General features: G+C 42.6%; 1 protein-coding gene and 1 long non-coding RNA gene across 5 annotated transcripts in view; one reads left to right on the top strand and one right to left on the bottom strand.

Annotated features, from left to right (window-relative positions):
• Positions 1–25,663, bottom strand: part of LOC135546027 (follistatin-related protein 5-like) — a 179,878-nt gene that overhangs the window by 21,165 nt on the left and 133,050 nt on the right. For 3 of the 4 annotated variants that reach the window (XM_064974099.1, XM_064974100.1, XM_064974102.1), the window contains 6 exons: positions 22,347–22,513; positions 14,491–14,611; positions 9,831–9,992; positions 8,594–8,728; positions 1,293–1,319; positions 842–960 (listed from right to left, as the gene is read on the bottom strand). In XM_064974099.1, coding sequence (XP_064830171.1) covers positions 842–960; positions 1,293–1,319; positions 8,594–8,728; positions 9,831–9,992; positions 14,491–14,611; positions 22,347–22,513 — 731 coding nt within the window. The remainder of the gene's footprint in view (positions 1–841; positions 961–1,292; positions 1,320–8,593; positions 8,729–9,830; positions 9,993–14,490; positions 14,612–22,346; positions 22,514–25,663) is intronic. The other variant, XM_064974101.1, reaches the window with a different exon arrangement.
• Positions 9,215–13,588, top strand: LOC135546030 (uncharacterized). The gene is made up of 3 exons (XR_010456535.1): positions 9,215–9,290; positions 9,820–10,030; positions 13,142–13,588. It is a non-coding gene; the product is annotated as an uncharacterized LOC135546030 (long non-coding RNA).

Raw genomic sequence — 25,663 nt, 5'->3', positions numbered from 1 at the left:
CCCACACAGACACACCACACACATACTCACACAAAATTCTTCGTAGACAGAGCTTGTGCTGCTGCCATAGAGTTCCCCGTTATTGATATCCTAATACAGATGTCGTCTCTCCGGGGAGCTTGGGGCCTGATCGTTGTGCATTCATGGCTCGCTTTCGCACATAACAGCTGTCCAATGAACATAGGCTCTTTGGTGAAAGGTAGAAAGGAGGAATGCACCCATTTGAGTACATGTGTAAATCTGAGGGGCATCTATCAGCGACCGGCTTTGAATAATACGCCGGTTCAAAATGGAAGACGCAGCAGAGAGTGAGAACCATTTCGACGTCAAAACGGCAATTCAACGAGGAGCCTGACTTGAGAGAGAGAGACTTTTGGGAGTTGACAAACCCTCCAGAAGTGCATGATCTTTCACTTAATCAAATATATGAGACACAGTAGTGATGACAAGAGAGACAATCAACTCCCCATTTGTTATGAGACGCAACTATTTCATTGAATAAAAGATTGTGACAGGTTTACAAGATCAAATGTGAAATACACAAATAATTATCAAAGTGTTGATAATACCGAAGCAGGTGGTTGGTCCTAAGCTAATTATATGAACACTGTTTAGCTAACAGCTAGCTAAAGCTAATTTGTTAGGCGAGCCCTCTATACCAAGCACAGTGATACACAAAGAGGAAGTGTTTTTGTTAGAAGGCATTTCACCTGAAGGAATCGTACTTCTAGGTGGTTGGTCCTCAAGCTAATAATGCTAATTAGCTAACAGCTAATCTGCTAGCAGTAGCCCTACAATGCTACATGCACTGGACGTGTTTCTCTTGTGGAAGACGTCTCACCTGAAGTCCCAGTAGTTTCTCACTGGGCTTTATGTGTCTCTGGATCTCACATGCCACTGGCTGGATGACTTTGATACCATCCTCGTAAAACACATAGAACATATTGGCAATTCCAAGACCTGGCGAGAAATGCAACCTTGTTACAAGTCAGACAGGTTTTATTACAAACTACTATGTTAAATGGCATGGAGCACGATGTACAGCACCGTTAAAATGTAACAGTTGAGTAGGTAGGAAATTAGCTACTTCAATATAACTGAAAATGGACCCAGTTATTAGATGTTCGTTAGAAACGGACTTTATACAAACAAATGTACGTTGTCTATATGAGGACAGCTTGACATGTCAATTGAAATTGTGTCAATCAAAATCATTTTATCTACTTTATAACATGTTATAGTAATCTACTGTACAACATGGGAGTCAACAAATGGTTTAAATACCAACACACCTTCCTCTCTCCACAGAATGTTTGCCACTGAATGGGATGACAAGAAAAGAAAGACAAAGAGAGTGCATTAGTGTGGAATTAATGGTTATCCCTTTGTAAGAATTTACATACCGATTTAGACAAAACAAAATGTCTGTTTGAAGAAAACCGTCTCTTTGATACTTATTGTAACAACCAATCAATAGAAACCCTCTGTTTTAGAATAATTGAATACCAAACACTTCAGGGTGAGACACAATCCAGATGGTATATTGTAAATACATACAAACAAAAAGCATTTGTTTGTTACTGTTTTGTTGTTAGCCCACCTAAAAAGCCCTCTGTGTTTTATACTGCCAAAGCATGTACCACATGCAATGAAAGATATTGAATAAAATACAGGTACGCCTCAGGTAATTATCTGTCAATTAGTATATGTTGTATGTATTAGTTATTACTCGAGTTATCATTAAAAGTCTACACATATCTCCAGCGTAGATGAGTTCCACAGGTCATTAAAGGGGCTACATGTTTTTCCTAACTAAAAAAGCAGTAATTGTCATTAAATTCACTTTGAGACAACTAATAACATGAAATTGGAAACTTGAGCTGCATACCAACCAAGCAAATGTAATGTATGACCTGGAATTTACAACCCTGCAAAGCCCTCAGAGCCTTTTGAGTTGAGAATGATATGCCTCTTAAAAAGACGTGCTCATTTCGCCACAAAAATAGATGAACACTGAGAGCCTGCGTACGGAGTGAGATCGGCCTATCACAGGAAAATGTTTGATTTGCTATTCAGGAGCAAAATGCAAATAACAGCCCCATTTTGTTTTGAATATCCTGATTTTCCCACCGTATAAGCACGACGACCTTCTCCTATCGTTCATCCATCCCACAACCCCCTGTTTCCATTCCATCTTCCATTTTCCTGGCTGTTGGCAAACCAATCTTGGGCCCCAATTCAGCTCCAATTCTAATCTTTCCCTCTTTTGATGCTGCTCATTCTCTCGCCCTCTCTTCTGGTGTGTGGAGAGAGTAGAGAAAGATCAATACAAATAGCTGCCAAAGCAGTTGTGCCATTGCTTTGGTCGTGGTAAAACAGACCTGTTAGCCTCATCTTTCATAAGTGCTGTGTCAAGTCCCACTCCCTTGCGCTCGTGCATACATTTTTGGTCTCATTTAAAAGAACTGAGTTCAAGTTACACAGAGAACTGCTGTAGATTAAAGACAAGCGTGGAAAGAAAAAGGGGAGTGGCAGGGGAACACTGAGTTGTTCCAGTTTCTGGTGGTGTTCAAAAAAGCGCCAAATTGGTACTGCTGTGGAAAATGGAGGAAGGCGGAAGGTTATGAGATGAGGTCTTGGCGCCCAAGTCTTTTCCAATAACGCATTAATATGATGCTATTCATCACAAGGCAGAAAGATTGCGCTGGTTCTAAAACATACAAGGGGCACATAAATCATATTCTTCATCCATATTATAAAACAGCTAGGCGCCACTTTCAGCTGCGGCGGGGTTCACTATGCCGGGACTCCACATTCCCCACATAACGACACCTTCCCACCAGCAAGGTTACAACACAAACTTGCTCTGCTTACAAGGGCACACAGCTGCAAAATTTGGGCACAGTGCCTGTAAATTGGAATATCCTGACGTCGCAGCTAGCACACTTACTGACTGAATTAACAGGTGATGCCAGACATCCCCAACTTAGCTAGGTCGGCAGATGCAAATGAAAATATGCTTCGCAACACAATCACCCTGGGTGACTTCCTCTCTTTATTCTTCTCCCACTGTGATTCATTGGATTTATCAGCCTGTGTTTGGGATTGAGTCGCCTGGCAACATTGGCACGTTGTGTCTGCTGTGTGTGTCAGTCGTTATGCAAATTGACCTGGCAGCATAGTAAAATTGAGACAGAGGATATGTTTTAATTATAGCTGGTTATAAATACCTTTGTCCAAATACTGCCTGGCTTTACTGACATGATGATGACACAGATTTCAATTGGATTCATTAACGTTCCTGTTTCACGGTCTGACCATGATACATCAGTTATGGAAAGATTGAAATACGAGTTAATAAAATGCCACACCAAAGAGCTTAGAGAACGTGATCGTCCAGGCAAAGATGACAAATCAGTTCAGAGACACACACACAAACAAAATGGAATGTTGACAATATTTGCCCACCAACAACAATGCTGTATCACCATCGACTTAAGTGTACATCAACTTCAAATCTTCTTGTTCCAATGCCATGAAATGCTGTAAATGGATTAATGTTCAACCAGGTTTTTATTTTTGCTGCAGTTGTGTTTAAAAGCTTAATCCTGCCGATATAAGGACGCTTCATTATTGGAAGGATAACTTTAGCTGGATTGAGAAACAACCTAGCCATACTACACCGGGTAATGCCGAAATGGAATTCTTCAAAGGTGTAAGACTATTCTATAATTGGAGGTGGAAGTCTGTGGAGAGAACTGACTACTGGGGGGATAGTATATCATCTTAAAAAAATAATATATATATATATATATATATATATATCCAACGATTTAATCCTGGGAGGGGAAAATCCTTGAAAAATTCAAAAGCGCAAGTAATTGGTGAGACAGAAGTGTGGAGCTACCCATGTGATTTTACCTCGTCAGGAGAAAAAGCAGGATAAATGTTTTAGATGGTTTCAAATAAGTACTTTCCCGACAGCAAGCTGTTAAAACTCCCAGTGATGGAAACTTTACTTTTAGAATTATAGCCTCACTATACTTTTTTAATCATTTAAATGTATATTTACGTCATGGAGAAAAGTGCAGGTCTCCGACAGCCTTCCCCGAGTCGTCATAATGTCACACACTGGCATTACAATACACCGCAAGTCATTGGCAATGTCCTATGAAGCTGATTCAACTGATTCAAGGGCTTGATGATTTGTTGAAATTGTCAAGGTAGTGTTGGGCCGTAACAAAAGCCTGTCGCTCTCCCATTCACAATACCATACAAGGGCTGATTCAACTAAGAGCTCAAGGATTTGTTGAATTTTGTGTGATATTGCTTGGCCGCAACAAAAGCCTACACACCCTAATGTACCATACAGTACATGCTTGACACATGCTCAAGGGTGCCATACATAGGCCTTACAAACACTTCACAATGGAGCCCCTGCAGACCCACAGCCAGACAGATAGGCCATGACACTGCTGTTGCTGGCCACACAGCTTAGGTTTCTGCATAGGGACTGTGAACCGTGGCCAACACAGTGTGAAAGCATGATGTGATCGAATGTGATGGGCATCGATTGACACACACACACACAAACATGCCCGCACACACACGTTGACACACACCTAAACACCCCGAATCAAAATCATGTATTTGTCGCATGCGCCGAATACAACGGGTATAGACTTTACTGTTAAATATTTACTTACGATCCCTTACCCAACAATGCAGAGTTAAAACATTTTTAAAATGTGTGTGTTTGTGTGTGGCGTCAATATGCATGTGTGTGTGTGTGTGTGTGTTTTGTGTGTGTGAGCATATGTAGTCTGAGTGTGTGTGTGTGTGTGTGGGGTGTGTGTGTGGGGTGTGTGTGTGGGGTGTGTGTGTGTGTGTGTGTGTGTGTGTGTGCGTGTGTGTGTGTGTGTGTGTGTGTGTGTGTGTGTGTGTGTGTGTGTGTGTGTGTGTGTGTGTGTGTGTGTGTGTGTGTGTGTGTGTGTTGGAGTGTCAGTGTAGTAAGTGTGAGTGTGTGGGTAGAGTACATTGAGTTTGCATAGAGCCAGTGCAAGAGAGTCAATGCAACAAAAAAGGGGGGTCAATGCAAATAGTCCGGGTAGACATTTAATTAACTGTTCAGGAGTCTTATGGATTGGGGGTAGAAGCTGTTCAGGAGCCTTTTGGTCCCAAACCTGGCGCTCCGGTACCGCTTGCCGTGTGGTAGCAGAGAGAACAGTCTATGACTTGGCTGGAGTACATTTTTAGGGCCTTCCTCTGACACCGCCTGGTATAGAAGTCATGGATGGCACGGAGCTCGGCCCCAGTGATGTACTGGGCCGTACGCACTACGCTCTGTAGCGCCTTGCCGTCAGATGCCAAGCAGTTGCCATATCAAGCAGTGATGCAGCCAGTCAAGATGGTGCAGCTGTTTAAAACCTTTTGAGGATCTGAGGGCCCATGCCAAATATTTTCAGCCTCCTGAGGGGGAAGAGGTGTGTTTGGATCATGATCGGTCCTCAGTGATGTGGACACCAACGAACTTGAAGCTCTAGACCCACTCCACTACAACCCCTTTGATGTGAATGGGGGCGTTTTCGGCCTTTTGTTTCCTGTAGTCCAGGATCAGCTCCTTTGTCTTTAGGGACGTTGAGCGAGAGATTGATACAACACACACACACATGTTGACACACACACAGTACTCAAAATGCTTAGGCTGTAGGCACATGTCTCTCTATATGTTTTGACCAAGGCACACCAAAACTAACGCCAACAAAGACGCCTGCCTCACACTCCAGAAATAATTGGCGGCCATTTTTAAATGCAGGGCAGATATTCATGCCAGTTTAGCACCAGTTCTTGTCAGATTATTATAATATTTTTTTTGTCATTTAGCAGACACTCTTATCCAGTCGTGATTGCCTACAATTTCATAACTTTTTCTGTGGTGGTCCCCCCCGTGGGAATCGAACCCACAACCCCTGGCGTTGACTCTTATGGGGCACTCTGAATATTGTCTGCGTGCTTTTTTTGACGGTGATGAAGTGCACCAACAGCTTCAAGAAAAACGTCTGACTCTCCCGGAGGCGAGAAGCAGGTTTCTGACCTTGAACGAGCTCAAGATGAATCCACTGAGTGTGGTTCATTCTTCGCTCAGAGTATCACGTTTCTCACACTGGTGTTACTATAACTACTTCAGCAATCTATCAACACCGTGTTGAATAAGGCAGCCAAGATACTTGTGTTTATTTTGTACTAGATACCTGATGTATGAACCATGCGAGCCATTTGCACGAGTGAAAACTCACACCGTGACAATAGTGGACAGGAGAAATTCTAATATAACATGTGGTGTGACATCACATCTACCTGAAAACATAAAGGGTGATATGAAGGAGCTCTAGCAAACGATGGTCGACAGCATTGAGTTGAAAGTGCACACACGGCTCCAACTGCCAAAAGGTTGTACTGCTCCCAGTAAAGATGGGAGGTCATTGAGGGATCGACAGCCACCGAGGCACAGCAGACAGCTATCCAATGGGAGGGAGGGACGGAGGGAGGTGAGGAAGGGAGGGCGGGAGGGAAGAGGGAGACAAGAGATGTCTAGGAATAGCTTGGCTAAGGTTAAAGCTAGCCAGCCCAGGGACACAAGTTACACTGGTTATATGAAGGGCAGTTCACATGGACCATATATCACATGCATCAGCTGATCACAAGTGTCTTTCACAAGTCTATGCTAATATACGGATATAAGAAAGTAGGCTACAGTACATCATAAACAAAGTGATGTTCCATACCCTACTGTAAGGCTACATCACTTTCCAGTGATGGCTGTAATACAGTGAATTTAGGTTAATTAGGGTATAATACATTATTTTGTACAAAACATAATGTGCTCAACTGTCTATTATGACTGTGTATCACCTTGCAGTTGTTGACATATGTCTCTCTCTCTCTCATGCAGAAGAGAGAGAGTGGTGGGATGCATCAGTCGTGCACAGCAGCACTTCAGCTTACACACTGACTAAGAGCACTAACATAGCCTCAGGGCTAGAGAGGCAACCAGAGGCAGTCTGCATTGCGGTCTAGCAGAGCAAGCTGAGCTCCTGGATAAGTAGACAGTCCACAGGGGTAATAAGGGGAGACCAGACGAGGTCAAACATGCATTGGGGTGCCGCTGGGTGGTTATAATGTAGTGGTGTACTATTTCAACATCCACACTGCATCTCTTTGATGTTGACTATGGGCTGTGGATCCAAAATGGTCGCAAGTGTGCAGACCTCCTGAGCAGTTTCATCATACACTGAATTCAAAGCTTCAAAGGAGGAGACTGACTGAATTCTGACCCAAGAGTAAGTATGCTCTCTGGGTTGGGGATGATCCAAAATGGTCACCAGTGCGTGTGTCAAACCCCTGAGCAGTTTCATCATACTCGGTGGCTTCAAATCTTCAAAGGAGGCAACTGACTGACTTCTGAGTGATCCTGTGATGTGTGACGGCACGTGGAGTGTGTCACTGTCGCTGGGACAGCAGCTAAACCTAATGCATCATCGAAGGGGACATGTGAGTTAGAGTTGCTCTGTTTGCTTTTTACGTGCTGTTACTACAACACAAGCTCCAAATAAAACACCATCCCTCCCCGTAACTGCAGCAACAGAGATGTGGCATGGCTGACCGTTTTAATTAATGCATGTGGGGCCGTCTATAGATTAAAGAGTGTGTATACCGTTTTAATTACAGAATATTTTTTCCCCTATTTTAGCTGCCAGTCAAACTGTGCAAAAGTGAAACTGAAACCTACGTTTAGTGATTCAGTCTGAGTCGTTAAGGTTTGGGATAGGGTTAAAGCAGGAAAACAAAAAATACAAAAAGAGTGCCTAGCCCGCAATCCTCTGAGCAGTAGCTCGTGGTTTAAGCCCATCCTCAACCCCACTGCCAACACGCCTACTAAATGGTAATAGACACTCGCGTTGTCCCTTGTGGACGTTAGGAAATTTCCATGGAGATAAAATGCCACCCAGTGCCATAATTTCACCCTTTCAATGATGACACTGGGTGTCGTAATCCACTAGAGTCTGGCCTTCCTTATTAGGAGAGAAGAGGATTAGTGACAACGTGGTTCGCTAATCAGGGATTGATCTCTTTTTTTTACATTTTGGAAAGTTTCATGATGAATAGGACTGTGTCTGTTCTGAACACGTACTTGTATCACAATTCTACTTTGTCGCGTAGGGCCACCAAAACATTTCCTCAAAAAAGCTGAATTAATTTCACATGCCTTTTGATGACGGGACCATCAGTGCAAATCTCTCTCAATGAAATAAGAATCTAAGATAAAAAATAAACAACACAGACATTACCATAGGTACCCTGTTACTAATGACAACCATTAGCCTCCATAGCCAAACCACCAAACCACTAGATAGGAGACAATAATATTGTGTGTAGCTATCTATCATTTCTCGAGCTGAAGTTCTATTATTAAATTTGCTATAAACTATTAACAAGTGACTGGATAAATTATTGAACGTTTTGAGCCGCACTTCTCCATTATCTCCAGGGAAGGATACACACACGCAAAGGAGACATCATGACTTATACATACGGGTCTTGCGCGCCGAATCCTCCACAAACAGGGAGGAGATGTCCTCGTCCACCCCGGCATCGTTTTTGGCGATACAGGTGTATGCCCCCGTGTCCTCGAAGTGGACGTTGCTGATGTGCACCTCGCTTCCGTTAGCTGGACGACACAAGAGAAAACATGAGCACACAGACAGAAGCGCACAGACACACACGCACACAGACAGACGGGCACACTTACGCACACACACAGACACTGTCAGTAAGTGTGGCACATGCAGATGAAATACCATTTGTGTGTTGCCAGTGACACTTAAGAGATGTTTGCCAATTTTGATCAAAGTCACCCCATTACATAACTGAGACTAACGGGATAGGAGACGGGAGAGTGAGGGGTCTTAACAGGATTGGAAAAAGTCAAAATGGGAGACCTTGCAAAGTTGCGCCATGTAGTGGGTTGTCATTGTGTTCTGTGTTGATCTAGTTGTCGCTAATGGTAGGGTGTCTGCCCATCTGGGGAATGATATTGGTGTCACACCAAAAGCACTAAGAAGAGCCACTGAACACGTCAATTGGCACGTGTTTTTCTGTTGCTCAGAAACAAAAATTAAATTTCAGTCTTGGAGGAGTGTTTCCTGACCGATTCCATGTTTGTCCCCCATGAGACACCGTAGACGCGGAAGCCTGTTTCACTTCCTTAAAATCACCAGAATTAATCTAAGGTAACTCAAGAAATGTGCAATAAATGTTGACGTTTTTGCTGAGGATCTTTTAGTTGTGCAATTTTACATGTAACTAGGGTGTTTGGTGCAGTAATTCTCAAGTAAGAAAGTGCGTGACGTCTTATGTAAACAAAGTCGGAGCTGCTGGGCAGGCCTGTCTCACTGTTTATGCTATTGGATAGAGCGCAATCACCGCAGCTGTTCACCCCATGTTTGTGGAAAAATGGACATTGTCAAATCAAAACACAACCTTCATTTACCCCCTGTGTTCCAAATTCCGTTTTAGACGAGACTGACTTTATAACCAAAATTACCCAATTTCCACTTTGTAGTCAAATTTGACACTAGAAAAAAACATTTTGAAATGGAGTGAAACTGGGGGGTACTAGCTTAACTTCTCCAATAAGAACACATATTTTCCACTTGGGTTGCAAAACGTTTTGTTTCAGTATACCCTACTGAACATGACCCAGATGTATGCCAGCGTTGCTTGATCCAATTTCTAACCCTATTCCCCACCTGCGACTAGATGGAACCCACCTTGCAGGGTGAGCTGTTTGGACAGCTTGGTAGCGATGTCCATGCCATTCTTCAGCCATGCCAGTTGTGGGTTGGGGATACCCTCAGCATGGCACCGGAGACTGGCCGTCACCCCTGGCTCCCGTGCCTGGCTCTCTGGGTAGACGCGGATGACGGGAGGAACTGCATTGTGGGAAGAAGGAAGAGAAGAAAAGATGAATGTAGGCCAACACACACTTTTTTCAAAATGACAGGGCTTTTGAGGAATGAGGCAGCCTTATTGGATAAGAAGTTCTTTCAGAGTGTCTGCCAAGTCCATTTAACTTCTCACCTCTGCATTAACATACTATCAATAGGATCAAGTGCATTTCCAGCATATGCTGAATGCCATTAGAAACATTGGTGTGCTCGGCGAGATCCGCGCAACCCAAACAAATCAGCTTGATAAATAAGGGAGGGAACCTCGGTGGGGCTGGCAATTGATTTTGTTGGGCGACCATTGATTTTGGGCAATCTTTTGTCAGGCACGGGGATGAGGGGGAAAGGAGCTGCAGGAAGAGGCACGACTTTTGTCTAACAACTTTACTTAAGATGTCTTCGATATAGGAGATGTATAAGCAATGTTCAGGCATTTATAAGCAATAGACACAGAATTCCACAGGTCAACCTGCAGTTTTTGACAAGAGTCATTTTTATGCATTGCTTATGAAAGTGTGACATAGTTCTTATGCAGGGCCCCTATAACTGGTTAGAATATTTGGTGGTACAAAATCTAACTAATATATTTGAATAATGCTTAGAATGGATAGCACATTCTAAGGCTGATAGTATTATGACAAAGGTCAAAGAGTGCTGAAAAATCAGTTACAAGGTTTAAGTTAATCAATGTGTGTCAATGCACTATTGACTCATTAAGTGCACCTCCAATATTGTTGTAATTTTATGTGGAGGACTCCTTGTAAACAAAGGCAATATTATGGCAGCTTGTTTCTCTGTACTTCACTTTCCCTGTTGAATTTAAGAGTAATGACCTGATAGAGGTCAATTGGGAACATTAGACCACTCCGACATGCTATCCTGTCATTGACATTTGATTCACAGCAAATGTGGCCCAAATCTATGGCCTATTGACCCACTTTAAAATAGAGGCAAAAACAATACCAGTAACACCATTTAACCTCTAAAAGCCTAAGCTAACATATGGATTTGTTTGAAGATGGTCATACCACGGATCATTTTGCGATTTGATTTAGAATTTTAGGACCCCTTTAGGTATCAAAAAGTGAAATAATAATATTCAACATAGTAAAAAAAATATATATAATAATCATACAGTGGCTGTTTGTGGGCCAAACTGTTCGGACGTTACAGACATTTTCGTGACAAGACATTTTTGTGGGATTGTCTCATGGTCTGACAAACACCGCTGTAGCTTGACCTCATTCCACCGCAGATGTGGAAGGCCGCCCTAGGACGATGCCTAAACGGACCGTTCTTTTGATTGGGATGTTCTTATTATGTTACTTAGATTGACGTACAGGCGCATCAAGACTCTTAAGGATTCAAATACACTCATAAAGAGCAGTGACATCAAGGCTTCAGAGAAGATTTCCACCTTGCTACCCTGGTAGGCTGGCATAGGAGAGAGAAGAGGAAGTGCCACTGGCTACAGAGACTATTTCTTGTGGGCTTGACTAGGGAGAGGAAGCCTTTAGCCAGCCAGGTGAGTGTGAGACTGGAGAGTGATTTGGTGCCATGGCCATCTGCTCCCAGTAACATTCTGGTTCCTAGAACCTGCTGCCTACAACATGCCTCAGCTTGAAGTTATGCCACCCAGCAATGCCAAACATACCAACCGGAACGAGCCATAGCAGGTGTAAAGTAAAGGTAGCCAGCTGACAGAAATAACGCCACTAAAATCCATTAAATGCATAGTTTAAAATGTTGTTTGACTCTTTATGTCAAGCATCATAAAAACGATGGTTTAATGTTGTGGATTCCCACCGGTTACATCGATACCATTTCAGGAAAAGGCGGGGCTGAACATGCGCCCATTAACATCGGCGGAGCTGTAGTGGAGCGGGTCGAAAGTTTCAAGTTCCTTGGTGTCCACATCCCCAACGAACTCTCATGGTCCTAACATGCCAAGACAGTCATGAAGAGGGCGCGACAAAAACGATTTTCCCCCCTCAGGAGACTGAAAAGATTTGTCATGGGTCTCGTTATTCTTATTCTTATTGTGTTACTTTTTATTATTACTTTTTATTTTATTTTAGCTTACTTGGTAAATATGTTCTTCTTCTTGAACTGCACTGTTGGTTAAGGTCTTGTAAGTAAGCATTTCACGGTAAAGTCTACACCTGTTGTATTCGGCGCACGCGACAAATAACGTTAGATCTGATTTGATTAGGAGACAATTTTGGAGGTTATGCCGTCTTTACACAGTGACGGCCTTTAGACTCCACCGTTCCACTTCCAATTTATATACTACAGTCAGCACACATTGTATATAAGTTAATCAAGGTCTTATTAACCTAGAACAAAAAAATGATATATTTCTCTAAACACATCTTATTTTCATGTGAGTGGCTTGCTTCCTCCCTCCCTCCCTCCCTCCCAAAATGCCTCAATCTTCCGCTGTGCATGCATTTGTAAAAACACTTCTTGTTCATGTTCGAATCACCATTTCCTTTAGCTCCGGACAGGCACAAAGTGAAATATAGTCATAGCGGTTTTCACACTCAAAACTAAATTCAGACAGAATTGGAGACGTGTTGTAGCCTGATGTCTTCCTAGGAGTGACAAGAGACATAGTGATACGAGTATAGGACACAGCAGGGTTGACAGCTCCATCATAAAACTCCCCAGCCTGCCGTCAATCACACAGCAAGTCTCCCTTCAGCACTGGTGGCAAAGGAAGTGTGTGTATCACACACACACACACAAACATACACACACACACACACACACACAAAAAAACACACACACATTGATACACACATAGACTCACATGCATGCATGCATGCACACGGACATACACGCATACACACAGGCATGCACACATACAAACAGGCACACACACACCCTCCCCCAAACACATAGCCCTTCAGGGGACAGCCTTGCCAGCACACTCAAGGGTGGTTTCAGACTTTCAACTTTTCACCAAATTGACTCGTAGCCCCTGTGAGTCCCCTGCTCTCTGTGTTTCATCTCAAGCATCACGACCAAGGCAAGCCCCATTTTAGGGGCTGTCGGAGTGTTCTGGCCGCCCACCATGGAAAACACTTTTTCTCTGCGTAGTGATTAGTCTTTCTTCCTGCCTGTTCTCACAGCTAGCTCTGGGCCACCCATGGAGGTTTCCAAACATCAGAGAGAAGGAACCATACACGGATGCTCCACATCCCTACAGCCAATGAGGACCAAGACTGTGAAAGACAACTTCATCAAGTCGAGGGATACAATTTACGTGAATACATACACATACACCAAGTTAGAACATGAACAGTCCCGGACACAAGAATAATGCTCATGTGGCTTTTTTCACAAATTGTCACCGCAATTACTCAGTGCTGATTAACTTGTCTAAAAACCCTGTGATAGTAATCAATGTAATAAGCATGTAATAACATATGTAAAGCCTGTAGAGAGGAGATTTTGCTGAGTCATCTGGCTGTAATCAGTTGTTTTCCATTACTCAAGCAGCTATGCATCATAAAAATAAGAATGTGTTCTTAACTGACTTGCCTAGTTAAATAAAGGTCAAATAAAATAAATAAGCATTTGACCACAATTAAATGCATTTCTTCCAGTTTTCACACATCATATACTTATGCCCTTGTGCATTTCTATATAATATACTGCAGTGGTAATCCAATTTTTAGACCGAACCCTGAACTGTATTTCCAGAGAAAGGTGAACATTATCCCCTGACAATTCTGATGTGAGTTTTGACGCATAATTGAGCGAAAGGCCATCAGTGAACCCTGATGGCTGTTAGCACAAAGATGAACTTTTTCGCCCCATCCATTTCCAAAATCATTTGCCAGGCTGCATTTATCCGGGCCAGCCAATTTGTTTTTCAACCAATTAAAGCGATACATTATCATTAACTACACTGTGAGTGATACTGTGTGTGCTTTAAGGTCATCGTTAATGGAAACTGTCTGTTTCAAACGATTGTCCTTCTGTCAGAAATTCAGCAGCCGTGAGTGTTTTAAGACAGCAGTACCATCTTTTCCTGCGTGCCTCAACTCATGTCTCATGAAAATGGCATCGACAAGACATGGCCCCCTTTCCAATTAAAAATCTATCACTTGAAAGCATTTTCACACAACTAAGGGGTATTTGATTTGTTAAATCTGACTGAGTGATAATCCTGAAAGAAAGGAAAGCAGTTTGATCACTCTGATAGAATTATAGATCCAAAACAACACTCTCAACAAGCTCATGTCGTATTCCCAGTTTCCTTTCTGCGAAAAAAAGAAAACTTGACAGCCCCGTAAGCATTTCATTTCACCTCACACATCTCTGTCTCAATGGTGGAATGTCAAAGTATCCAGGCGCACTCTCAGGTGAGATTTAACAGCATTTGGCATGGATAGGCATTTGGCTGTGACACAGCTGCGGAAGGAAGTGTGAGAGTGTACCATTCTGTTCCCGCCGAGCAGAGGCGGCTGCTTACCGTTCACCTGGAGCGTGTGCGTCTGCGAGAGCTGCTCGTACCCGTCAGCATGGCAGGTGTAGTTCCCCGTATGGGCGGTGGTCACCTTGGTGATGTACAATGAGCCGTCATCTCCGAAATCCTGCAGAAGAAGAAAGAGGGACGTCACAATGGCTGTGTGGGACAACAGCAACAACAAAAAACGAATGGGGTTCAAAATCGAATTCACCTTAGTATGAATGATATTCAGATCTGAAAATGAAAATGTTTTGAGAATGTGCAAAATGTGCTCAGGCAAATATGGCTGTGGGGCTTGCAGCAGAGAGAATTGATGTTATTGGAACTTTTGTAAAGCAGCAAAGGAAAACTGGGGACAAGGAGGATATGATCAATAAAAGCACACTGTGACATACATTTCCATCAAAGACAAGCAGTTGTTCCACAATAATCTTCCAATTATTGTTTTTTGTATGCCTGCTACCATAATACCCAATACAGGGTCCTTAACGACATGTGATAGGAGTAAAGTTACACTTGAACATTTCTATGTATTATCTTTTACGAAAAGAGAAACCTGCATCTTATCAAAAACATGTCCAGGAAGCAACTATGACAAACTGCTATGTCTTTTGTTTTGGGGCTGAAATTCACCTATAGTTGGGCTAGATTTAAAACCGAGGCAGGTTGAAGTAAGTCTTTCTGTAATGTTATGGTAATCAAATCAAAATCAAATCAATGTTTATTGGTCCCGTACACAGACTTGCAGATCGCAGGTGCACCGAAATGCTTAGGTTCCTATCTAACGATAACAACACACATATAAGGAAAAATAAGGAAAACAAGAAAGTACGAATAACAAGTCAATGTGAACTGATGTTCTTCATGTTGAGCATAATCAATTGAAAACGCCATTATGAGTAATCACTGAAAGCAGCAAAATGGGAGGATGTAATTTGTCTTTTTTGTTTTTTTCCCTGAATGCAAAACAAATACAAGTTTCACTGCGCAATTTCAAATGACAAGCCAATCTGTGAGGCTACCAAGGTCATGGTAAACAACTGAAACAAATGTAATGTTTGCTGTGTCATGATCAAGCTGGTGGTGAAAACAAATAAACTCAGCAAAAAAAGTAATGTCCCCTTTTCAGGGACCCCTGTCTTTCAAAGATAATTCGTAAAAATCCAAATAACTCCACAGATCTCCATTGTAAAGGGTTTCAAACACTGTTTCCCATGCTTGTTCAATGAACCACAAAAAAATTCATGAACATGCACCTGTGGAACGGTCGTTAAGACACAGCTTACAGACGGTAGGCAATTAAGATCATAGTTATGAAAACTTAGGACACTAAAGAGGCCTTTCTACTGACTCTGAAAAAACACCAAAAGAAATATGCCCAGGGTCCCTGCTCATCTGCGTGAACATGCCTTATGTAACGGTTTTCTGTAGGCAAAGGAGAGTCGGACCAAAATGCAGATTGCGTAGATTGCGATCCATGTTTAATGAAAAAACGTAAAACACGAATCAATACAAATACTACAAAAACAAAAAGAACGTAACGAAAACCGAAACAGCCTATACTAGTGTAAACTAACATAGAGACAGGAACAATGACACTAAGGACAATCACCCACGAAACACACAAAGAATATGGCTGCCTAAATATGGTTCCCAATCAGAGACAACGATAATCACCTGACTCTGACTGAGAACCGCCTCAGGCAGCCATAGACTAACGCTAGACATCCCACAAAACCCCAAGACAAAAACACACCACAATAACCCATGTCACACCCTGGCCTGACCGAATAAATGAAGAATAAACATAATATATTTCGACCAGGGCGTGACACCTTAGGCATGCTTTAAGAAGGCATGAGGACTGCAGATGTGGCCAGGGCAATAAATTGCAATGTCCGTACTGTGAGACGCCTAAGACAGCGCAACAGGGAGACACGATGGACAGCTGATTGTCCTCGCAGTGGCAGACTATGTGTAAACAACACCTGCACAGGATCGGTACATCCGAACATCACACCTGCAGGACAGGTACACAATGGCAACAACAACTGCCCGAGTTACACCAGGAACGCACAATCCCTCCATCAGTGCTCAGACTGTCCACAATAGGCTGAGAGAGGCTGGACTGAGGGCTTGTAGGCCTGTTGTAAGGCAGGTCCTCACCAGACATCCCTGACACCATGTCACCTACGGGCACAAACACACCGTCGCTGGACCAGACAGGACTTGCAAAAAGTCCTCTTCACTGACAAGTCGCGGTTTTGTCTCACCAGGGGTGATTGTCGGATTCACGTTTATCGCCGAAGGAATGAGCGTTACAATGAGGCCTGTATTCTGGAGCGGGATCGATTTGGAGGTGGAGGGTCCGTCATGGTCTGGGGCGTTGTGTCACAGCATCATTGGACTGAGCTTGTTTTCATTGCAGGCAATCTCAACGCTGTGCGTTACAGGGAAGACATTCTCCTCCCTCATGTGGTACCGTTCCTGCAGGCTCATCCTGACATGACCCTCCAAGCTTGACAATGCCACCAGCCATACTGTTCGTTCTGTGCGTGATTTCCTGCAAGACAGGGATGTCAGTGTTCTGCCATGGCCAGCGAAGAGCCTGGATCTCAATCCCATTGAGCACGTCTGGGACCTGTTGGATCAGGGGTGAGGGCTAGGGCTTGGTGGAAGAGAGGGGTAACATCTCACAGCAAGAACTGGCAAATCTGGTGCAGTCCATGAGGAGTAGATGCACACATTATTCCATTTCTGTTAGTCACATGGCTGTGGTTTTTTCAGTTTCTATCTCAGTTGTTAAATCTTGTGTTCATACAAATATTTACCCGTTAAATTTGCTGAAAATAAACGCAGTTGACAGTGAGAGGACATTTCTTCTTTTGCTGAGTTTAGATGCTGAGTAAGAGGACAAATAAAAATAAATGTAATAAAAAAAGAATACTGCTGTTACAGTACATTGAAATAAGCCCCAAAGCTAATGAATCCATCTGGAAATAACTTAAATTCACTTCCTCATTTAATACCTATCAACATTTGTACTTTCACAGTAATTTGATATTTTTTATGGGAGTATTTCTTTCTTCAGTTAGTTGATAAAAATGTATTCATTCTAATTTGATTACGCAGCTTTCCTTGCTGGGAACCCAGAGAGACCTGAAGAAAGATAGCAAATCTGTGTTTCTTGTCATAATTCAATTAGAATTCTAATCATGTCTGATGGCATTGTTTCGGTTTCAGAGTCAGTACATGTCGTCCCTTACATAGACCTGCAAGACAGCTATAAAGCATAGGCATGGGCCACCATGTTTGGCAGGTACAACCTCTATGACCAAATAAACAGCGATCAGGTATGAGATGTGAGACTCGGGCTGTGCCGGATCATCATACCATCACTGTGTGAAGGGAATTGATGGCATATTGTGTCACCCTTCTAAATGAAAAATGAATGGGGGGAGAAATGAAACTCAGAGGGGTGGAACTAGAGGCACTGGAGGCGATCGACCCCGCACCCTTCCTCCACCCCTCCTTCCCCCTCCACCCCTCAGACATAGCTGAGGGAAGGTGAGAGGGTGAGACAGAGGAGCAAAAAGAGGAAAAGGAAGAAGATTTACAGGCAATCCTGATAGGAAAAAAATGGCTGCCAGCAACCCTTTGCATGACCAGCTGACCTCTTAAAGAACACCAAGGAACTGTCTCATTGGCATCTAATACAGGGTGGGAGATGTGACCCTAATAAAGGGCAGGACATGTGAGGCCAAGTGTATAAGCCGACTTCTTCAATATGATGTCAAGGTCGGATGTATCCATGACAGGGAATTCATTAGCTTTGTGGGCTTTTTATTGTGGATGACATCAGTTCCGATGAAACCTACCTGTGTTGGGATCTGCTGGGGAGAAAGAACACAAATTAAACATTTAGATGTTAGTTAAAAGGAAGACTTGAGTAAAGGTTAACTTTGAAGGAAGACATGACACAACATATAAAGCAGGCAATGACAACTATCAGAAGTTGGCACGCTTTCCACCATGTTACACTACTCATCATACAGCTTAATTTATTTCATGCATTTTGTGTTTCCTACAATATGAATTAGAGTATTTATAGCGAATAGAGAAGTCTTATAGCTCAACATGTACAGTACCAGTCAAAGGTTTGGACACACCTACTCATTCAGGGGGTTTTCTTTCTACATTGTAGAATAATAGTGAATACATCAAAACTATGAAATATTACATATGGAATCACGTAGTAACCAAAAAAGTGTTAAACAGATCAAAATATATTTTAAATTCTTCAAAGTAGCCACACTTGATTGACAGCTTTGCACACTCTTGGCATTCTCTCAGCCAGCATCATGAGGTAGTCACCTGGAATGCTTTTCCAACAGTCTTGAAGGAGTTCCCACATATGCTGAGCACTTGTTGGCTGCTTTTCCTCCACTCTCATCCCAAACCATCTCAATTGGTTTGATGTCAGTTGATTGTGGAGGCCAGGTCATCTGATGCAGCACTCTATCACTCTCATTCTTGGTCAAATAGCCCTTAAACTGCCTGAATGTGTGTTTTGGGTCATTGTCCTGTTGAAAAATAAATGATAGTCCAACTAAGCCCAAACCAGATGGGATGGTGTATGGCTGCAGAATGCTGTGGTAGCCATGATGGTTACGTGTGCCTTGAATTCTAAATAAATCACAGACAGTGTCACCAGCAATGCACCCCCACACCATCACACCTCCTCCATAATAATAATAATTAATTCACCTACTTTGCGTCTCACAAAGACACAGCGGTTGGAATCTAAAATCTAAAATTTGGACTCAACAGACCAAAGGACAGACTTCCACCGGTCTAATGTCCATTGCTTGTGTTTTTATTGGCCCAAGCAAGTCTCTTCTTATTATTGATGTCATTTAGTAGTTTCTTTGCAGCAATTTGACCATGAAGGCCTGATTCAAGCAGTCTCCTCTGAACAATTAATGTTGAGATATGTCTGTTTTACAATCTGAGTTGCAGTTAATATTTGAGGCTGGTAACTCTAATGAACTTATCCTCTGCAGCAGAGGTAACTCTGGGTCTTCCTTTCCTGTACCAAATAGGGCTGTCTACTGTATACCAGCCCTACTTTGTCACAACACAACTGATTGGCTAAAACACATTAAGAAGGAAAGAAATTCCACAAATGAACTTTTAACAAGGCACACCCAAGGCACCCCCATTCATGGAAATGCATTCCAGATGACTACCTGATGAAGCTGGTTGAGAGAATGCCAAGAGTGTGCAAAGTTGTCATCAAGAAAAAGGGTGGCTAGTTTGAAGAATCTCAAATATAACATATATTTGGATTTGTTTAATACGTTTTTGGTTACTACATGATTCCATATGTGTTATTTCATAGTTTTGATGTCTTCCCTATTATTCTACATTGAATAATATAGTAAAAATAAAGAAAATCCCTAGGCGTGTCCAAACTTTTGACTAGTACTGTACATGCAGTGTAAAGTATGCCTATATAGATTAAAATCCTAGCTGCTTTACACCACTCAGTACAATAGGCCCTTGAACATTGGGAGATAAACTACAATACGCATAAACCCTTGATCAGGGCGAACCAACTCTCAAGATAAGTACAGCACCGAGACATACCGTCTCCTCTCTCCTCTATTACAATTCCACATAAATTCCTTAAGCTTCTACGCCGGACGTGCAGAGTAGGCAGTCTAGACACAAGACTCAATGTAGATACTTTCCCAAGCAGAGCACTCATCCTTGCAGTCTTCATCATGCTCTGGCCCTCTCCTGTCTGGAGCATCCTAATACCAGCCAACAGCTGAGGATGATGATGCAATGCCCAGCAACTGTCGTATTCATGGGATTAGAGTAAGCTGCTTTGTCAAAATGGAAACCGGCTCTATAGATCTCCATAATAAGAGCACACCATTAGGATTAATGTGGGATTCACTGAGTCGGACTGTTGACAGATTTTTTTAAATTTTAAATAACACCCATTCTTAAAGGGAAGTGGTCTGTTAAATGAGACAGTGTAAATCCTAGAAATCCATTTACCGAAGTACAACTCCAATTAGTGTTGGCAGTTCAGGCCTTGGCATATTAAAAGGAACAATTATACCGAAACTTTGGTGAAATTGGATAATTGGCCTTCACAGAGGGAGTTGGTGAACACCAGGTGTGTATAAATCCACTCATTTTGCTATGAAAAACTCTGTTGGCAATTAGCCACAAGACTAAGGGCAATAAATAATCTAGGGTATACCGGTTTTGGGTTTTTGCTTGATATTTCGCTTAGTCTAGTTAGTGATAAAACACTTGGTACAGACCTTTTATGTTTAGTAAGAAATGACTGTCTGACTGACTAACTAGACTAAACAACAATCTCTTGAGTCCTTTGTTGTTCTCATGGCTGGTGGGCTGTTCATAACAATAGGCCATCTGCGGTAATCATCTGCCCAAGGTCGGGGACAACCTTGTTAAGACGACTACAGGAAAATAAATCCAAAGCTGACAGACACCGGGATCAAAGTTGAGCTCACACTGAGGGAGGCGGTGGACAGAATACAGTTAACCTGAATGGCACAGAAACTGACGCTAACAGAACAGAAGGAAGGTATCCCAACTTGACTTCATTAGCCTGTGACTGAATTTAAATAGTGTCCATACAGTACAGTGTAGTGTCCAATTCAATTGAGCTGTTACAGTCCGTAACACTGCAACGCCGTGTAAGGTTGGTTTTCTACTACACCACAGCACATCGTGTTAGGAACCAGTTAGTACAATAACAGTTGATATCAACTAACTGTATGTCGATGCTAACAATAAAACGGGTCTCCTTCAATTCAACAGGGAAATAAGTTATTCTATGTGAAGAGGAAGAAACAAAGACCCCCCTTCAGGTTGCAAAGCCTCTGAACTCCATTGGATGTCTTCAGCGGTTGCCCGATGCTGCCCACATGGAGCGAGTAAAATAAAACAGTCTTAGAAAATATCTACCATACACAGGACCCGAATGACATCGAAGTCGACCTAACTTGACCTGACAGGGCCGTTACTTTACCCAAGAGTTACATCTAGCTCACTCACTTTAATCCAACTTGGCATAGGCTTGTTTTGATGCATTCCCCTGTCATTTTGCCGTACAAAATGATGAATCATTTATTAGGGGGGGGGGGTGTCAGTGCGCCTGCATTCACATGCTAGTCATCAAGCACCTTGGAGAGTCGGCAATGGACGGGGCCAAGAAAGAAGAGGATTCTTCATGTAAGTGAAGGTTCATAAGAAGCTGAAGCGCTTTGGAAACAGTTGGGACAGCAATCCGATCCCAGGGATGATGGTGCTCGGTGATGATTGGCGGCAGCTGTGCAATTCCTCACACAGTTTATAAGGTCATCAACATTTAATGTTACATTAGCGGCTTCGCTGGACCGCCTTTATCTAATGCGACAGTGTTGACTCAATTACGCATGTTCGAGTCAGCTATAGCTTGGCCAACCCTGAAGGGGGAGAACATAGAGAGTGGGCAGTGTTGCCTGGTGACTCACTGAACCTCAAGTCTCTAAGTGTCCTGCCTTTGAAGAAGGATGAAAGCGACGAGGTGGTTGTCGGGGACTACCGGCAGATTCAGCACATAGACAATGTCAGAGACGATGACATGCTCAGCGGGAAGTAAAAATAGGTGCTTCCCCATTGGAGTTGAACCCCTTTGGTATCCCTCTAAGCAGACTGAATAACTGTCATTTGATTTGTCCAGGTTAAAGAAAGTGTGTGTGTGTGTGTGTGTGTGTGTCTTACAAAACTAGAAGTTCAGTTGTATTTCAGGTGAGGCTGCAGGCACCACTTACATTTATGTCCTCCAGATCCAGCAAGTTGAGAACCTGATTGTTGCGTTTCCAGATGATGGGAGGTCTCTGCTCCCCTGTGATTGCACAAGTCAAGATGGCACTCTGGCCAACGGTTACCGTGGTGATCCTCAATTTCTGGTCATCGGGCAGGGTGAGCTGGAACACTGCTGTAAAGAAAGAAAGCCAGCTGGTAATTAGATCACCCGTTAGTCATAGAGAGCGGTGCCACAGCCACTTTTGTTCTACCAGGGTGCCTAAATGTAAGAATTCAAACGTGTGTGTGTGTGTGTGTGTGTGTGTGTGTGTGTGTGTGTGTGTGTGTGTGTGTGTGTGTGTGTGTGTGTGTGTGTGTGTGTGTGTGTGTGTGTGTGTGTGTGTGTGTGTAACTACACTTGCAGGGACCAACTGTAGTAAACAAACAAAAAATTTGACCAAAGGTCAAGGTTTTGGGTTAAGGTTAAAATTAGTGTAAGGGTTAGAATTAGGTTTAGGAGCTAGGGTTAGGGTTAAGGTTCGGTTTTTGGGTTAAGGGTTAGGGTTAGGGATGAATGAAAATAGGATTTTGAATGGGACTGAATTGTACGACCCCAAAAGGTTAGCTGCGGAAGACTGTGTCAGTGTGTGTGTGTACATGTATTTACTTCCACATATCAAAGAAGTACGCAAAATTATGTTTTGTGTGTGTGAGCACAGCACACTGAAAAGCAGAGTGATTATGGCGCAGTGTGTTTGTGCACATTCTTTGAATTAATCAAGCTGAAAAAAGTAGAATAGACAGAAAGAGTCTCAATTAGCCAGTGTTTTGTTGGCAAGGCACAGCATTACTGCATGATATTGTTTGTTTCCTGGTAAAAATATGCATAGGGGAAACATAATGAGTTCATACATCAAGACGAAATGTATGACATTAGGAGCTATGTAAAAACATTGAGTAAACAAGAGGTTTAATGTACATTTAATTTAAACCATCCCCATATCTCCAAGGATTTCATCCACCCAACTAGCTATCCACATTATCATGTGGACTTTTCCAAAGGGATTGTGGGTGTTCTATTCAATTTCCCACAATGCCACCATATTTATGTAATATTTACATAAAGAGATTACTTGAAATGCACCGGCAAACCAAAAGAAACCCCAGTCCTCCACATATTGCTATTGTCACTGATTGCTCTATTGAAAGCATATTATTCTATAACAATATGCTGTATTATGCTGCCATAAATCTACAGCCTTTATTAAAAATATATATGTATGTTAATGTTAACTTGTTTTTCGTTTACAAGGGACTCAAGGCACAGAAAACATCTTGGAAAAACAGAGAACTTTTGTGTGTGGCCAGTAAGGGTGTCGATGGTTAGCGGCTATTACGCTTCCAGTTCTTCAATGAGACAATGAATGAAAAAAGAATCTGTTACCCAAGCATCCCTTTAACTCTGTTATGTAACTAGATTTGTAACTAGTGTGAGCCTTTTAATTTTCCTCTTGGGCTAATGAGCAACAGAGCAAAAGAAAACACTGACTCAATTTGTTCTGCTCCTGAGAGCATGAAATACAAAACCTAATGAAAGAAAAGCCCAGTTCCGGAGACTAGCAATTAGCTTAGCGCACCGAAACACAACTGAGAAGGGAAAGACAGTACAGGTGCATCAAAGCTGGAACCTGAGACTGATGAACAGCTTCAGGCCACCACAAGCCGGCCTCCGTCCAGTACCCTGCTCTGAACCTTAGTGACTTTTACTAGCTGGCTACCACCCGGCACTCTACCCTGCACCTTAGAGACTGCTGCCCCATGTACATAAAAACATGTGTTTGCGTTGTCATTATGGGGTATTGTGTGTAGCTTGACGAGGAACTGTTTTTATTTAAACCATTGTAGAATAAGGCTGTAATAAGGCCGAAAAAGTCAAGGGTATGAATACTTTCAGATTTAAATGTATATTCCGGACTCTTGACATTGCTCATTCTGATATTTCTCAATTTCTTTTTTTTTGTTACCTTTTTGGATTATTTGTGAATGATTTTGTATGGCTAGGTATTACTGCACTGTTGGAGCTCGACACATAAGCCTTTCACTGCACCTGTGATAACATCTGCAAATTGGTGTATGCGAGCACTTTGATTTAATGAGCTGGAATTAGGATAAACTCTCCATGTGGTGTAGGTTACCTTTTAGCAAAAGTCTTGCTCATACATAACGATCTTCTAAGTCAATCTGTTTGTTGTGTCTGTACCATTTATGTGATTCCTGAACTGGAATAACTTCTTGCCCTGAGTCGAGATTGTATTGACTAATGCTTTCCGGTTCCGGGTTGGAGCGAGCGGTCGCAACTACACTTCGGTCCGCAGGTAGTATAACTTTTCATTACATTTCATTATAGTACAACGGTTTGATTTGTCTAATCTTAGCAATTTCTTCTTAGCTAGCTACATAGCCGTCTTTGTATCAAAGATAATTGCGTAATTATCGTATTTCGTCGTCCTAACGTAGTCTACACTGCTATCTGCCCAGCAGCTAGCTAACGTCCACTAGCACAGCAGCTAGCTAACGTCCACTAGCACTGTAGAAACTATTACACTCAACGACTCGATTAGTGTAGTGTTAGCTAGCTACATAGTTGCCTTTGCCTTTGCTGTCTTCGTATCCAAGGTAATTGTGTAGTTTAGAGTGTGTAGACTTAGAGTGATTATCTTAATTTACCGAGGTTAGCTAGCCAGCTATTTGTCGTCCTTAACGTAGGAGATACTGCTAGCTAGCTAGCCAACAGCTAGCCAACGTCTTCCGAATTGAACTTCAACAACCCGGTCAACATTCCGCCTCGCTCCACAGGTAGTATCACATTTTCATTTCACTTCATTACAGTACAACGGTTTGATTTGTTTGATCGTAGCTAGCTAGCTACATAGCCGTCTTTGTATCTAAGACAATTGTGTAGTCTGGAGCGATTTTCTAGGTTAGCTAGCCAGCTATTGTCGTTCTTTTAACGTAACGTTACGTAATCAACACTGCTAGCTAGCCAGCTAGCCCCCGAATAGCAGCACTGTAGAAACTATTACACTCGACGGAACGACTTGATTAGTGTAGTGTCAACAACGCAGCAACTGCCAGCTAGCCTACAAAGTCAACAACGTAGCCACTGCCAGCTAGCCTACTCCAGCAGTACTGTATCATTTCAATCATTTTAGTCAATAAGATTCTTGCTACGTAAGCTTAACTTTCTGAACATTCGATAAGTGTAGTCCACTTGTCATTCCAATCTCCTTTGCATTAGCGTAGCCTCTTCTGTAGCCTGTCAACTATGTGTCAATCTATCCCT

Source organism: Oncorhynchus masou, chromosome 9 (assembly GCF_036934945.1).
Source record: "Oncorhynchus masou masou isolate Uvic2021 chromosome 9, UVic_Omas_1.1, whole genome shotgun sequence".
NCBI classification, from domain to species: domain Eukaryota; kingdom Metazoa; phylum Chordata; class Actinopteri; order Salmoniformes; family Salmonidae; genus Oncorhynchus; species Oncorhynchus masou.
Note: the sequence above shows the minus strand (reverse complement) of the source record. Positions and strands in the feature narration are given on the sequence as shown.